We start from the raw sequence: 15,052 nt of genomic DNA on the forward strand, positions 1-15,052 counted from the left end.
GAAAGAATAAGGCTTTCATTGATTTCTCTCCCTCTGTTACCTGCAATATGTCTGAGCCTGGGGCCACATGAAATCTCTTTGCTGGGCACGGTGGCCTGCAATCCCAGCACTTTGGGAGGCCAAGGTGGGTGGATCACCTGAGGTCAAGAGTTCAAGACCAGCCTGGCCAATATGATGAAACCCCGTCTCTACTAAAAATACCAAAATTAGCCAAGTGTGGTGGTGGCATGCCTGTAGTCCCAGCTACTTGGGAGGCTGAGGCAGGAGAATCACTTGAACCCAGGAGGCGGAGGTAGCAGTGAGCCAAGATCGTGCCACTGCACTCCAGCCTGGGTGAATGCATCACTAGCTACCACTAAGCCAACTGGAGTTAGGTTCTGCAGAGACCTTCTCCCATGGCCTGGCTCCAAAGAGAGAACTGGTTTAGGCAGATCCCCTGGCATGGCTTGTCAGGTTGAAAGCAACAGTAAACTCCTGACTGCTGTTAATGAGTACCTGTCGTATGACTCACCGGGGATCTGGCTCTCATGAGGAGTGGAGGGCATACCACCTGTGGCGATCAGGATGTGAGGGGCGGTGTACTTTTTCCCACTGACCTCTATTGTGGGCTTGGGATCACTCGTGAAGGCTGCATGACCACGGATGATTTCTATATGGGACTAGAGAAGGAACCATGACATTAGCCTGTTCTTAGAATAAAAACAAAGACACCTGCTGCAACTTATCAGAACTTTCATTTCTCTACTGAACATTTTGATTCTTGATTTGCTGATGCCAACACAATTCTCCATTTTTCAAGTTTCTGTAGAACTTCTAACTGGCAACCTATACTTAGGAAAGGGGTTGCCATTAGTTGCCGGAAGTATACAGTAAGATGAAATAGGCTGGGCACAGTGGCTTACACCTGTAATCCTAGCACTTTGGGAGGCAGAGGTGGGTGGATAGCTTGAGCTCAGGAGTTCGAGACCAGGCTGGGAAACATGTCAAAACCCAGTCTCTACTAAAAATACAAAAATTAGCCACGCATGGTGCTGCACACCTGTAGTCCCAGCTCTTTGAGGGGCTGAGGCAGGAGGATTGCTTGAATCTGGGAGGTTAAGGCTGCAGTGAGCTGAGATGGCACCACTGCACTCCAGCCTGGATGACAAAGTGAGGGGGAGGAGGAGAAGAAGGAAGAAGAAGAAGGAAGGAGGGAAGGGGAGGAGGGGAAGGAAGAAGGAGGAGGAGGAGAAGAGGGAGGAGGAGGAAAAGGAGGAGGAGGAGGAAGAAAGAAAGAAGTTAGAAGAAAGAACGAAGGAAAGAAGAACGAACGAAGAAGGAGGAAAAAGAAGAAATAAAAGTGCTACCTTGGGCCAAAACCCAGAGACAAAAATGTATATGCAAGTCACCCCCGTAAGAAAGATGACATCTTTGCCCCCAAGAATTGAGGGCGAAAGTTCCTTATGTGCAATGTAATCACATTACAGAATGGTGTGTCTGGCCTGGGCGTGGTGGCTCACATCTGTAATTCCAGCACTTTGGAAGGCCGAGGCAGGCAGATCACCTGAGGTCGGGAGTTCGAGACCAGCCTGACCAACATGGAGAAACCCCGTCTCTACTAAAAATATAAAAATTAGCCAGAAGTGGTGGCGGGCACCTGTAATCCCAGCTGCTCAGGAGGCTGAGGCATGAGAATCCCTTGAACCTGGGAGGCAGAGGTTGCAGTGAGCCGAGATTACGCCACTGCACTCCATCCTGGGCGACAGAGACAAGACTCTCTCTCAAAAAGACTGGTGTGTCTGGAGGAGAGGCAGAAGGCTAAGAAAGACAATAGGATAAGAGTGAAATGAACAGAGGCAAGAGCAAGAGAGGAATACTCTGGCCAAGGGAGGGAAACGCAATGCTTGTGCTTTCGTAAAATGGGAAGAATACCACAAAAGTACATGACACTGAAGTTCTACGCTGGAGACAGTGAGAACTCAGACTCTTACTTTTGGATTTGCTCTTACTGGAATCCTCTGTACCGAGGCCTTCACTTAGGGGCTGCTGGCACGCTTTTGCCAGCCATGATACACGCAGGGGCATGCAAATGTGGTCAATTACAAGAATAATGGAACCATGTAAGCATGATTACAAAGTGGAATGCTTTAACATATTGGAACGTGCTTGATTCTGAATTGAGTTATCTTCTTCTTTCCCTGCACCCTCCAGGCCTGTTCCTGCAGGTGCCAGGCTTAATCAAGCTGAATCAAGGTCAAAGACAAAATCCACAGGCCTCCAGAACACCATTCCCTCAGGTCTTAATGACTTCATCTGCAATGCTAGACAAAAAGGAGTATGGCTTGCGTGGCGATAGGACAGACACTAGTTCAGAGGAGGAAGCAGTGAGATTTTTACTTTCATTTCCCAGGATATTAGGTAGAAAGTTTCCTTTGCCATATAGAATTTCTGGGTCAACTATAGGTAACTCCTTCCCCATAAGATCACCATAAGCTATAGTACACACCAAGATTTCTAAGTATTACAAAATGCTGGTTCCTGAATAATTTTCCTACCTCTTTTGCAAAAGTATTTCAGTCAGCTCCATTAAAAAAAAAAAAAGGCCAGATGCAGTGGTTTATGCCTATAATTCCCATATTTTGGGAGGACAAGGCAGAAGGGTTGCTTGAGGCCAGGAGTTCAAGATCAGTGTGGGCAACATAGCAAGACCTCATCTCTACAAAAAAAAATTTTTTTTTTTGAGACAGAGTCTTGCATTTTTGCCCAGGCTGGAGTGCAGTGGCGTGATCTCAGCTCACTGCAAGCTCCGCCTCCAGGGTTCACGCCATTCTCCTGCCTCAGCCTTCCAAATAGCTGGGACTACAGGCGCCCGCCACCACACCTGGCCAATTTTTGTATTTTTAGTAGAGCTGGGGTTTCACCGTGTTAGCCAGGATGGTCTCAATCTCCTGACCTCATGATCCGCTCGCTTCGGCCTCCAAAGTACTGGGATTACAGGTGTGAGCCACCGCGCCCGGCCTCTACAAAAGTTTTTTAAAAGTAGTAGGGTGTGGTGGGACAGTGCTTATAGCCCAAGCTACTCAGGGGGCTGAGGTGGGAGGATTGCTTGAGCCTGGGAGGTTAAGGCTGCGGTGAGCTGTGATCACGACAGTGCCCTCCAGTCTGCTCAAGAGAGTGAGATCCTGACTTCAAAAAAATAAAAAATAAAAATAAAAAACTTGGTGTGTTTTAGTACTGCCAGTGTTACTCTATACTCAGCCTTAAAATCTCCTGTGCTTAAGGACTGCAGGCCTTTAAATATTTTTCCCCCTGGATTGAGGATTAAGGTTGGAAAATTCACCCTCCAAAAAATAAACCCAATGAATAAGAATATAAAACTGTATACAGTTAGCTACGTATGAAGTAACTCGTCCTAAAAATTGGTTTATAAATATGCTGCTACTGAGATCACAGTGGCCTATTTATCATCAAGAATCTACTGATCTAAGCCGGGTGTAGTGGCTGATGCCTGTAATCGCAGCATGTTGGAAGGCCAAGGCAGGAGGATCACTTGAGCCTGGGAGGTTGAGGCTGAGATCATGCCACTGCACTTCAGCCTGGGTGACAGAGTAAGACCCTTCTCAAACAACAACAAAAAAGTTACTGATCTAAATATAACCTAAGAGGGCCAGGAGTGGTTGTTCACCCCTGTAATCCCAGCACTTTGGGAGGCTGAGGCAGGCAGATCACTTCAGGCTAGGAGTTCGAGACCAGCCTGGCCAACATGGTGAAACCCTATCTCTACTAAAAATACAAAAAAATTAGGCAGGTGTGGGGGCACGCGCCTGTAGTCCCAGCTACTCGGGAGGCTGAGGCACAAGAATTGCTTGAACCTGGGAGGCAGAGGTCGCAGTGAGCCGAGATCACATCACTGCATTCCAGCCTGGGAGACAGAGCAAGATTCTGTTTCACAAACAAACAAACAAACAACCCTAAGAAATCTTAGAAACAGCTCTCCCTCTCCCTCTCCCTCTCCCTCTCCCTCTCCCTCTCCCCTCTCCCCTCTCCCCTCTCCCCTCTCCCCTCTCCCCTCTCCCCTCTTTCCACGGTCTCCCTCTGATGCCGAGCCGAAGCTGGACGGTACTGCTGCCATCTCAGCTCACTGCAACCTCCCTGCCTGATTCTCCTGCCTCAGCCTGCCGAGTGCCTGCGATTGCAGGCGCGCACCGCCCCGCCTGACTGGTTTTCGTATTTTTTTGGTGGAGACGGGGTTTCGCTGTGTTGGCTGGGCTGGTCTCCAGCTCCTAACCGCGAGTGATCAGCCAGCCTCGGCCTCCCGAGGTGCCGGGATTGCAGACAGAGTCTGGTTAACTCAGTGCTCAATGGTGCCCAGGCTGGAGTGCAGTGGCGTGATCTTGGCCCGCTACAACCACCTCCCAGCCGCCTGCCTTGGCCTCCCAAAGTGCCGAGATTGCAGCCTCTGCCCGGCTGCCGCCCCGTCTGGGAAGTGAGGAGCGTCTCCGCCTGGCCGCCCATCGTCCGGGAGGTGAGGAGCCCCTCTGCCTGGCTGCCCAGTCTGGAAAGTGAGGAGCGTCTCTGCCCGGCCGCCATCCCATCTAGGAAACAAGGAGCGCCTCTTCCCAGCCGCCATCACATCTGGGAAGTGAGGAGCCTCTCTGCCCGGCCGCCCATCGTCTGAGATGTGGGGAGCACCTCTGCCCTGCCGCCCAGTCCGGGATGTGAGGAGCGTCTCTGCCCGGCCGCCCCGTCTGAGAAGTGAGGAGACCCTCTGCCTGGCAACCGCCCCGTCTGAGAAGTGAGGAGCCCCTCCGCCCGGCAGCCGCCCTGCCCGAGAAGTGAGGAGCCCCTCCGCCCAGCAGCCACCCCGTCTGGGAAGTGAGGAGCGTCTCCGCCCGGCAGCCACCTCGTCCGGGAGGGAGGTGGGGGGGTCAGCCCCCCGCCCGGCCAGCCACCCTGTCCGGGAGGTGAGGGGCGCCTCTGCCCGGCCACCCCTACTGGGAAGTGAGGAGCCCCTCTGCCCGGCCAGCCGCTCCGTCCGGGAGGGAGGTGGGGGGGTCAGCCCCCCGCCCGGCCAGCCAACCCGTCCAGGAGGGAGGTGGGGGGGTCAGCCCCCCGCCCGGCCAGCCAACCCGTCCAGGAGGGAGGTGGGGGGGGGGTCAGTCCCCCGCCCGGCCAGCCGCCCCGTCCGGGAGGGAGGTGGGGGGGCCAGCCCCCCGCCCGGCGAGCCGCCCCGTCCGGAAGGGAGGTGGGGGGGTTAGCCCACCGCCCAGCCTGCCGCCCTGTCTGGGAGGGAGGTGGGGGTTCGGCCCCCCGCCTGGCCGGCCACCCGGTCCGAGAGGTGAGGGGCGCCTCTGCCCGGCCGCCCCTACTGGGAAGTGAGGAGCCCCTCTGCCCGGCCAGCCGCTCTGTCCGGGAGGGAGGTGGGGGGGGTCAGCCCCCCGCCCGGCAAGCCACCCCGTCCGGAAGGGAGGTGGGGGGGTCAACCCCCCGCCTGGCCAGCCACCCCGTCCGGTAGGTGAGGGGCACCTCTGCCCGGCCGCCCCTACTGGGAAGTGAGGAGCCCCCCCCGCCCGGCCAGCCGCCCCATCCGGGAGGGAGGTGGGGGGGCCAGCCCCCCGCCCGGCGAGCCGCCCCGTCCGGAAGGGAGGTGGGGGGGTTAGCCCACCGCCCAGCCTGCCGCCCTGTCTGGGAGGGAGGTGGGGGTTCGGCCCCCCGCCTGGCCGGCCACCCGGTCCGAGAGGTGAGGGGCGCCTCTGCCCGGCCGCCCCTACTGGGAAGTGAGGAGCCCCTCTGCCCGGCCAGCCGCTCTGTCCGGGAGGGAGGTGGGGGGGTCAGCCCCCCGCCCGGCCAGCCACCCCGTCCGGAAGGGAGGTGGGGGGGTCAACCCCCCGCCTGGCCAGCCGCCCCGTCCGGGAGGTGAGGGGCACCTCTGCCCGGCCGCCCCTACTGGGAAGTGAGGAGCCCCCCCCGCCCGGCCAGCCGCCCCGTCCGGGAGGGAGGTGGGGGGGTCAGCCCCCCGCCAAGCAAGCCGCCCCGTCCGGGAGGTGAGGGGCGCCTCTGCCCGGCCGCCCCTACTGGGAAGTGAGGAGCCCCTCAGCCCGGCCAGCCGCCCCGTCCGGGAGGGAGGTGGGGGGGTCAGCCCACCGCCCAGCCTGCCACCCTGTCCGGGAGGGAGGTGGGGGGTCAGCCCCCCGCCTGGCCAGCCGCCCCGTCCGGGAGGGAGGTGGGGGGGTCAGCCCACTGCCCAGCCTGCCGCCCTGTCCGGGAGGGAGGTGGGGGTTCGGCCCCCCGCCTGGCCAGCCGCCCCATCCGGGAGGTGAGGGGCGCCTCTGCCCGGCCAGCCGCCCCGACCAGGAGGGAGGTGGGGGGGGTCAGCCCCCTGCCCGGCCAGCCACCCCGTCCGGGAGGTGAGGGGCACCTCTGCCCGGCCGCCCCTACTGGGAAGTGAGGAGCCCCTCTGCCCGGCCACCACCCCAGCTTGGAGGTGTACCCAACAGCTCATTGAGAACGGGTCATGATGACAATGGCGGTTTTGTGGAGTGGAAGGGGGGGAAAGGTGGGGAAAAGATTGAGAAATCGGATGGTTGCCGTGTCTGTGTAGAAAGAGGTAGACATGGGAGACTTTTCATTTTGTTCTGTACTAAGAAAAAATTCTTCTGCCTTGGGATCCTGTTGATCTGTGACCCTACCCCCAACCCTGTGCTCTCTGAAACATGTGCTGTATCCACTCAGGGTTGAATGGATTAAGGGCGGTGCAAGATGTGCTTTGTTAAACAGATGCTTGAAGGCAGCATGCTCGTTAAGAGCCATCACCACTCCCTAATCTCAAGTACCCAGGGACACAAACACTGCGGAAGGCCGCAGGGTCCTCTGCCTAGGGAAACCAGAGAACTTTGTTCACTTGCTTATCTGCTGACCTTCCCTCCACTATTGTCCTGTAACCCTACCAAATCCCCCTCTGCGAGAAACACCCAAGAATGATCAATAAAAAAAAAAAAAAAAAAGAAATCTTAGAAACAGCAAAGTGAGACCACAAAGACAAATGAAGGGTGGCAGGAAGATATTGTCAAGGAAAAGGAGAGTTAAGTGATGCACAGGTTGTGAATGTCACCTACGTGGTCCTGGTGGGAAAGGTGTGACATCCCAGCACTATGGGGGAAAAGCATCAGGATAGTGAAGGATGACATACAGTTGCTGGAGGCAAACACACCTCTGCCCAGTTTTCTTGATCAGATGTCATTCATAAAAACAACCTTCTGAATCCTAATTTGGTCTCTTAAGGAGGTCTTACTCTAGGCAAATAAACAATGGTAGGTTTGGCCAGGTGCGGTAGCTCACGCCTATAATCTCAGCACTTTGGGAGGCCAAGGTGGGCAAATCACTTGAGGTCAGGAGTTCGAGACCCCTGGCCAACATGGTGAAATCCCGTTTCTACTAAAAATACAAAAATTACCCAGGCGTGGTGGTGCACACCTGTAATCCCAGCTACTTGGGAGGCTGAGGCAGGAGAATTGCTTGAACCTGGCGGGAGGCAGAGGTTGCACTGAGCTGAGATTGTGCATTCCAGCCTGGGTGAATAGAGAAACTCTGTCTCAAAAAACAAACAAACACACAGTGGCAGGTTTTCAGCTAGATGGCACTCCTCATTTTAATTAATAAACTGGTATACTGGTGCACAAAGTCTCTTGTATGTGACTTCTGAATCTAATTGCCAGGCCAGACCTACTCAAGGTGCAGCCATTAGGTGAGGCCTGGTCTGCCAGCTCTGGCACACGCCACCCTCTCTCTGCAGAAGAGACTGGCCATCTAGGTCAGAGGCTTCTGCTCTCACAGGTCAATTTCAATAATAGAAAAAGTAAGAGGCCAGGCACAGTGGCTCATCTCTATAATCCCAACACTTTGGGAGGCTAAGGCAGGAGTTTAAAGACCAGCCTAGGCAACACAGTGAGAAATCTCTACAAAATATTTTAAAAATTAGCCAGGTGTGGTGGTGCGTGCCTACAGTCCTAGTTACTAAGGAGACTGAGGTGGGAGGACTGCTTGAGCACAGGACTTGGAGGCTACAGTGAGCTATCATTGCACCACCGTACTCCAGCCTGGCGACAGATAGAGACCTGGTCGTTAAAAATAAAATAGGGCCGGGCGCAGTGGCTCATGCCTGTAATCTCAGCACTTTGAGAGGACAAGGTGGGCAGATGACCTGAGGTCAGGAGTTCGAGACCAGCCTGGCCAACATGGTGAAACCCTGTTTCTACTAAAAAAATACAAAAATTCGATGGGCGTGGTGGCACACGCCTGTAGTCCCAGCTACTCAGGAGGCTGAGGCAGGAGAATTGCTTGAACTCAGGAGGCAGAGGTTGCAGTGAGCCGAGATTGCGCCCCTGCACTCCAGCCTGGGCGACAGAGCGAGACCCTGTCTCCAATAAATAAATAAATAAATAAATAAATAAATAAATAAATAAATAGGGCTACAGTCTGGCAAGACTTAGCTGAGTACTCAAGAAGGGAACAGCTCTTTCTCAAAGTTAAAAACCCAGCATACACACCTTGGTGAGATTGTTTTGATAGATGGCATTCAGGCGGCTCACATAGGCATCCCGCTTTTCCTTAATAACACTGCAATGAAGCCCAAGTCAGTATTCAGAAACAGGATCTTCCCCTTTTAGTTAGTAACTAAGGCATCTGTCCCTGAACACCCCGAGCAGAGAATCACTGACTGTCAACAGGAACCGCAGTGAGTGAATGTCTCCGAAGACAGTCATCCCTTCCCTGTGTCATTCTGCTGCCCCATGTGTTAAAAGCCTCTGTGCCACTCAGTGGAGAACACACTCAGTTGGCATCGTCTTTCTGCACAGAAGACAAGGAGAAATGTTTTGGCAAAGTGCCTAGAATATGATGTGCATAGGACGTGGTGGGCACTTAATAAACACTTGCTAAATAAATAAATTTGCTAAATTTCTTCAAAACTGTTATGGCTTCAAAGGATTTACAGCAGTTCCTTAAATAGTTAAACACAAAACTACCATATGATCTGGCAATTTCACTTCTAAGTACAGACCCAAAAGAAACTGGAAGCAGAGACCTGAACAGATACCCATATACGAATGTTCATAGCAGCATTGTTCACAATAACCAAAAGGTAAAAACAGGCCGGGTGCGGTGGCTCACGCCAGTAATCCCGGCACTTTGGGAGGCTGAGGTGGGCGGATCACGAGGTCAGAAGATCGAGATCATTCTGGCTAACACAGTGAAATCCCGTCTCTACTAAAAAAAAATACAAAAAATTACCCAGGCATGCTGGTGGGCGCCTGTAGTCCCAGCTACTCAGGAGGCTGAGGCAGGAGAATGGCGTGAACCCGGTAGGCGGAGCGTGCAGTGAGCCGAGATCGTGCCACTGCACTCCAGCCTGGGTGACAGAGTGAGACTCCGTCTCAAAAAAAAAAAAAAAAAAAGGTAAAAACAACCCAAAAATTCACTAACAAATGAATGGATAAACAAAATGTGGTTTTATCCATATGAAGAAATCTTATTCTGCTTTTAAAAGGAATGAAGGCTGGGCACAGTGGCTCACACTTGTAATCCCAGCACATTGGGAGGCTGAGGCGGGAGGATCACTTCAGCTCAGGAGTTCAAGACTAGTCTGGGCACCACAATGAGACCTCATCTCTACTAAAAACAAAAATAAAAAAAAATAGGCAGGCATGGTGGCACGTGCCTGTAGTCCCAGCTACTCAGGAGGCTGAAGTGGGAGGATAGCTTGAGCCCAGGAGCTCAAGATAGCAGTGAGCTATGATTGCACCACTGCACTCCAGCGTGGACAACAGAGCAAGACCCCGTCTTACCAAACAGAAAAAAAGGAATGAAGTTCTGATACATACTACAACATGGACAAACCGTGAAAACAAAATACACTAGACATAAAGGAACAAATATTGTATGATTCCACTTATGTGAGTTCACTAGAATTGGCAAATTCATAGAGACAGAAAGCAGAATAGAGGTTCCCAGGGACCAGGGGGAGAAGAGAATGAGGGGTTATTGTTTAATAGAATAGTTTCTGTTTGGGATGGCAGAAAAGTTCTGGAAGTGGTAATAGTGGTGACGACTGTATAACAATGTGAATGCGCTTAATGGCACTCAATTGTATACTTAAAAATGGCTAAACTGTAAATCTCGTATTGTGAATATTTACCGCAATTCCTCCTCCATCCCTAAAAAAGTTTATGGCTCAGTTATAAAAGAAAAATATCTACACTTGGAAACTGAACCCTCTGAGTGTTGACACTTACCGCCAATTGAATTTACCCTCACAACTTGGAAAGCCATAATCAGCATGATCATGCATGAATTCAGAGTGGACAGCTGTGTTCCACATTACCTGTAAAAAAAAAAAAAAAAAAAAAAGATCCAAAACAGCAGTAAATCAGTCCTGAGGGGAAAAAGGAATCATGAATGAATGGTAACTAGGTTAACAGCAGATAAAAATACTGCCCTTTAAATTAAAAACAAACCTAGCTGGGCACGGCAGCTCACGTCTGTAATCCCAGCACTTTGGGAGCCCGAGGCAGGTGGATCACTTGAGGTCAAGAGTTCGGGACCAGCCTGGCCAACATGGCAAAACCCCATCTCTATTAAAAATACAAAAATTAGCTGGGTATGGTGGCACACACCTGTAGTCCCAGCTACTTGGGAAGCTGAGGCAGGAGAATTGCTTGAACCCTGAGGGCAGAGGTTGTAGTGAGCCAAGATCACACTGCTGCACTCCAGCCTGAGTGACAGAGTCTCTGTCTCAAAAGATAAAATAATAATAATAATAAATAAAATCTACTACACCTTGCTAACTTAAAACATTTTTTTTTTAAGAGATAAGGGGAAAGCTATTAAAAACAGACTAAAAAGAAACAAAAACAAGGCCGGGCACAGTGGCTCATGACTATAATCCCAGCACTTTGGAAGGCCGAGGGAGGTGGATCACTTGAGGTCAGGAGTTCGAGACCATCTTGGCCAACATGGTGAAATCTCATTTCTAATAAAAATACAAAAAAATTAGCCGGGCATGGTGATGCACGCCTGTAGTCCCAGCTACTTGTGCTGAGGCAGGAGAATCACTTGAACCTGGGAGGTGGAGATTGCAGTGAGCTGAAATCACACCACTGCATTCTGGCCTGGGCAAGAGTGAGACTCTGTCTCAAAAAAAAAAAAAAAAGAAAAGAAAAAAAACATATATAAATGAACATACATAAATGTCTACCACATGTGATCAGAAGGAATAAGTAAATATGAGAATAAAACATTATAAAATCAGTTTACTGTGCAGTATTAGCCCAGTGGTATATTTTTAAAAAAATAAACTTGTACCAATCAACACGAAATTTACGACCATAACTGGTTTAAACTGATAAAACCAGCTTATAATTAATTTATATAATTCATAGAGTGATAATTGCATGGCTCCAAGTAGAACAGATTACAAAAAGTATGACTAATAGGAAAGGAAATAGTTGAGGGAAAATGTCCCAGAGAAAAAAAGCCTTCCTAAGACAGAAAGAAAAACACCTACCTATACCAGGGAAAAGATTTCAAAAAGACTTTTTGGAATTAAACTCAGGTATGCATCACTGATGAGATTAGGAGATTTACTTATATAATACCAAAAAGATGACAAGTTAAAATGGAATGTCATTAATAAAGGTGGTAAGCTTGAGATTACAACATATGTTGAAAGTACATTCAAATGAATGGTAAAATTCTTTGCAAGTATAAGCAAGAGGCAGCTTTACAAATAAGAGCTGCTGTTTTTTCCTCTTTGTCAAGGGTAAAAAAATGAATTCATTCAATGTGACCTGCACCACAGATAGTAATACCGAAAAAATCACTAATGTGATACAGAAAATCCATGAACCCACAGAACTTAAGAAGATTCCATTCAACAGTTTGGTTTGCTGGCTGGGTCTTTTTGCTGAGAAAAAACTATCCTGCAGTGTAGATGACCAGGCCTTGGCTGGGGTCTGTGGCTCATGCCTATAATCCCAGCATTTTGGGAGGCTGAGGTGGGCAGATCACCTGAGGTCAGGAGTTTGAGACCAGCCTGGCCAACACGGTGAAACCCCATCTCTACTAAAAATACAAAAATCAGCCAAGTGCAGTGGCACGCGCCTGTCATCCCAGCTACTTGGGAGGCTGAGGCAAGAGAATCACTTGAACCCAGGAGGCAGAGGTTGCGGTGAGCCAAGATCGCGCCACTGTACTCTAGCCTGGGCGACAAGAACGAAACTCCGTCTCAAAAAAATAATAATAATAAAAATAAAAAGTAACTAAAAATAAATTTAAAAATTTAAAAAACACAAATCAAACGAAAACAATCCTATTGTTTAAGCTACTTTTAGTAGGGTCTAGGGGTTTTTTTTGCAGAAAGAATTTTAACTGATCTATTTGGAAACATTCTGATTTTGATTATGATTTACCAAATAGAAAAAGGATTGTAAAGGGAAAGAGAAATAAAAATTCTACCTTTTTGGGTACACATCCAACATTCACCTGGAAAAAAAAAAAGAGACAGACTTTAAGAATATTGAATTCAAACCATCAAACGAAATCTGCAAGAAATGCATGCTAAGCATCAAGCGAGGAGTCTTCCTTGGGTTCTAAGTCACAGTGTACTAAATTCTAGTTACTTTCTTTGTTAAAAAAAGATAAGAACATTATTTTCCTTCTGTAATGAGGGAGAGAAGTTCATTCATCAGCATTTTTCTTGGACGGAGAAAGAACAATCAGCCCATTTGAGCAGCTGTCTAAGAGGACTTCTCGGGAAAGTACTGCAGAATACATGGATAAACACCCAAGATGGGCCAGGGCTTGGTAGTTCACACCTGTAATTCCAGCACTTTGGGAGCTGAGGCAGTTGGATTGCTTAAGCCCATGAATTCGAGACCAGCCTGGGCAACAGGCGAGACCACGTCTCTACAAAAAAAAGTAGCTGGGTGTGGTGGTGCACGCCTGTGGTCCCAGCTACTCAGGAGGCTGAGGTGGGGGGACCCTTTGAGCCTGGGAGGACAAGGCTGCAGTAAGCCATGATCATGATCATGCCACTGCACTCCAGCCTGGGTGACATTGCAAGACTCTGCCTCAAAAAAGAAACACACACACAAAGAAAGGCTGAACATTGAGATACTGGTGAATACTCACCAAAAGCACAAAAATTTAAAGTACATGGCATGGAACTTAGGATATTGATTAACCATTAGTACAGAAACTTGAGAAAACCTAAATAAATATTAGAGCTCATAAAATGACTTTGATTTATAACTACTAGGCATTTGGCCTAAAGAAGTAACCAAAGATGTAGAAAAGCGAAATGCACAAATGCACAGATTATCATGTTATGTACAAATACATATTTGGTTACAATCATTTCCATTTCACTCTTAGTTAATATATGGAAATATACTTATGGAATAAAAGTAGAAAAAGCAAGACTCAGAAAACTACTTTTTTTTTTTTTTTTTTGAGATGGAGTCTCGCTTTGTTGCCCAGGCTGGAGTGCAATGGTGCGATCACAGCTCACTGCAAACTCCACCTCCCAGATTCAAGCGATTCTCCTGCCTCAGCCTCCTGAATAGTTGGGACTGTAGGTGTGCACCACCATGCCCGGCTAATTTTTGTATTTTCAGTAGAGATGGGGTTTTGCCATGTTGGCCATGCTGGTCTCGAACTACTGACCTCAGGTGATCCACCTGCCTCAGCCTCCCAAAGTGCTGGGATTACAGGCATGAGCCACTGCGCCCAGCCAGAAAACTACATTATTTTGTTTGTTTTTTTTTTTTTTTTTTGAGACTGAGTCTCACTATATCACGCAGGCTGGAGTATAGTGGCGAGATCTCAGCTCACTGCAACCTCTGCCTCCCAGGCTCAAGCGATTCTCATGCCTCAGCCTCCCGAGTAGCCGAGATTACAGGCGCCTGCCATCCTGCCTGGCTAATTTTTGTATTTTTAGTAGAGATGGGGTTTCGCCTTGTTGGCCAGGCTGGTCTCGAACTCATGACCTCAAGTGATCCACACACCTTGGCCTCCCAAAGTGCTGGAATTACAGGCATGAGCAACCACGCCCAGCCAAAATCTACATTTTTTAAAAGTAAAGATAAAAGATAATTTAAATAATGAAATATTTTTCATCTGTCAGATTGGCAAAAATTTTAAAGGTTGACTATAACTAGTGTTAGCAAACATATCCTGATTGGCCCAGCAATTCTACTTTTACAGTAACCTAGAAAAGTAGTCACATATTATGCTCCTGTGTCCAAAGATGCATTTATGGGGCTATTCCTTGAAGCTTGGTGATAATGGGTAACTACAGACAGGTTAAATATCCATCGGCAGGGAAGTATTAAATAAATAGTTATACATTGAGTCTGTGGAATATTCTGCAGCCATTTAAAAGGGCAAGGTAGATTTCTATGCACTATATGGAAAGAGTTCTAACATACACTGTTATGCATCATGCATCAAAAAGAAAGTTGCAGAATAGTAGTTATGCCACGACCCAATTCGTATTTGTATGCAGTATGTGTGTATGTATATACGGGTGTAAACACAGTTTGGCTATACTCCAAGCAGTCAACAGTGTTTCTCTGGAGAGGGAGAAAACTTTCACATTTTGTTCTATATGCTTTTTTTTTTTTTTTTTTTTTTGAGACAGAGTCTTGCTCTGTCACTCAGGCTGGAGTGCCATGGTGCAATCTCAGCTCACTGCAACCTCCGCTCCCCGGGATCAAACAATTCTCCCTCCTCAGCCCCCGAGTAGCTGGGACCACAGGCGTTCACCGCCACGCCTGGTATTTTTAGTAGAGACAGAGTCGCACCATGTTGCCCAGGCTGGTCTTAAACTCCTGAGCTCAAGTGATCCACCCGCCTTGGCATCCCAAAGTGCTGGGATTACAGGCGTGAGCCACCACGCCTGGATATACTTTTTTAAAAAAAATAAAAAATATTTTTCTAAAAATATAGAGACAGGGTCTCACTATGTTGCCCAGGCTGGTCTCAAACTCCTGGGCTCAAGCAATCCTCCTAACTCGGC

The 15,052-nt window shown here is 49.3% G+C and overlaps 1 protein-coding gene across 1 annotated transcript in view; it reads right to left on the reverse strand.

Moving 5' to 3' along the window:
* GSR (glutathione-disulfide reductase) overlaps positions 1–15,052 on the reverse strand; it is a 52,726-nt gene that overhangs the window by 24,374 nt on the left and 13,300 nt on the right. The window contains exons 2-5 of the mRNA XM_031014026.3: positions 12,490–12,516; positions 10,269–10,357; positions 8,526–8,595; positions 512–659 (exon numbers count right to left, since the gene is read on the reverse strand). Of these exons, the coding sequence (XP_030869886.3) occupies positions 512–659; positions 8,526–8,595; positions 10,269–10,357; positions 12,490–12,516 (334 nt within the window). The remainder of the gene's footprint in view (positions 1–511; positions 660–8,525; positions 8,596–10,268; positions 10,358–12,489; positions 12,517–15,052) is intronic.

This window comes from Gorilla gorilla, chromosome 7 (genome assembly GCF_029281585.2).
Source record: "Gorilla gorilla gorilla isolate KB3781 chromosome 7, NHGRI_mGorGor1-v2.1_pri, whole genome shotgun sequence".
NCBI lineage: Eukaryota > Metazoa > Chordata > Mammalia > Primates > Hominidae > Gorilla > Gorilla gorilla.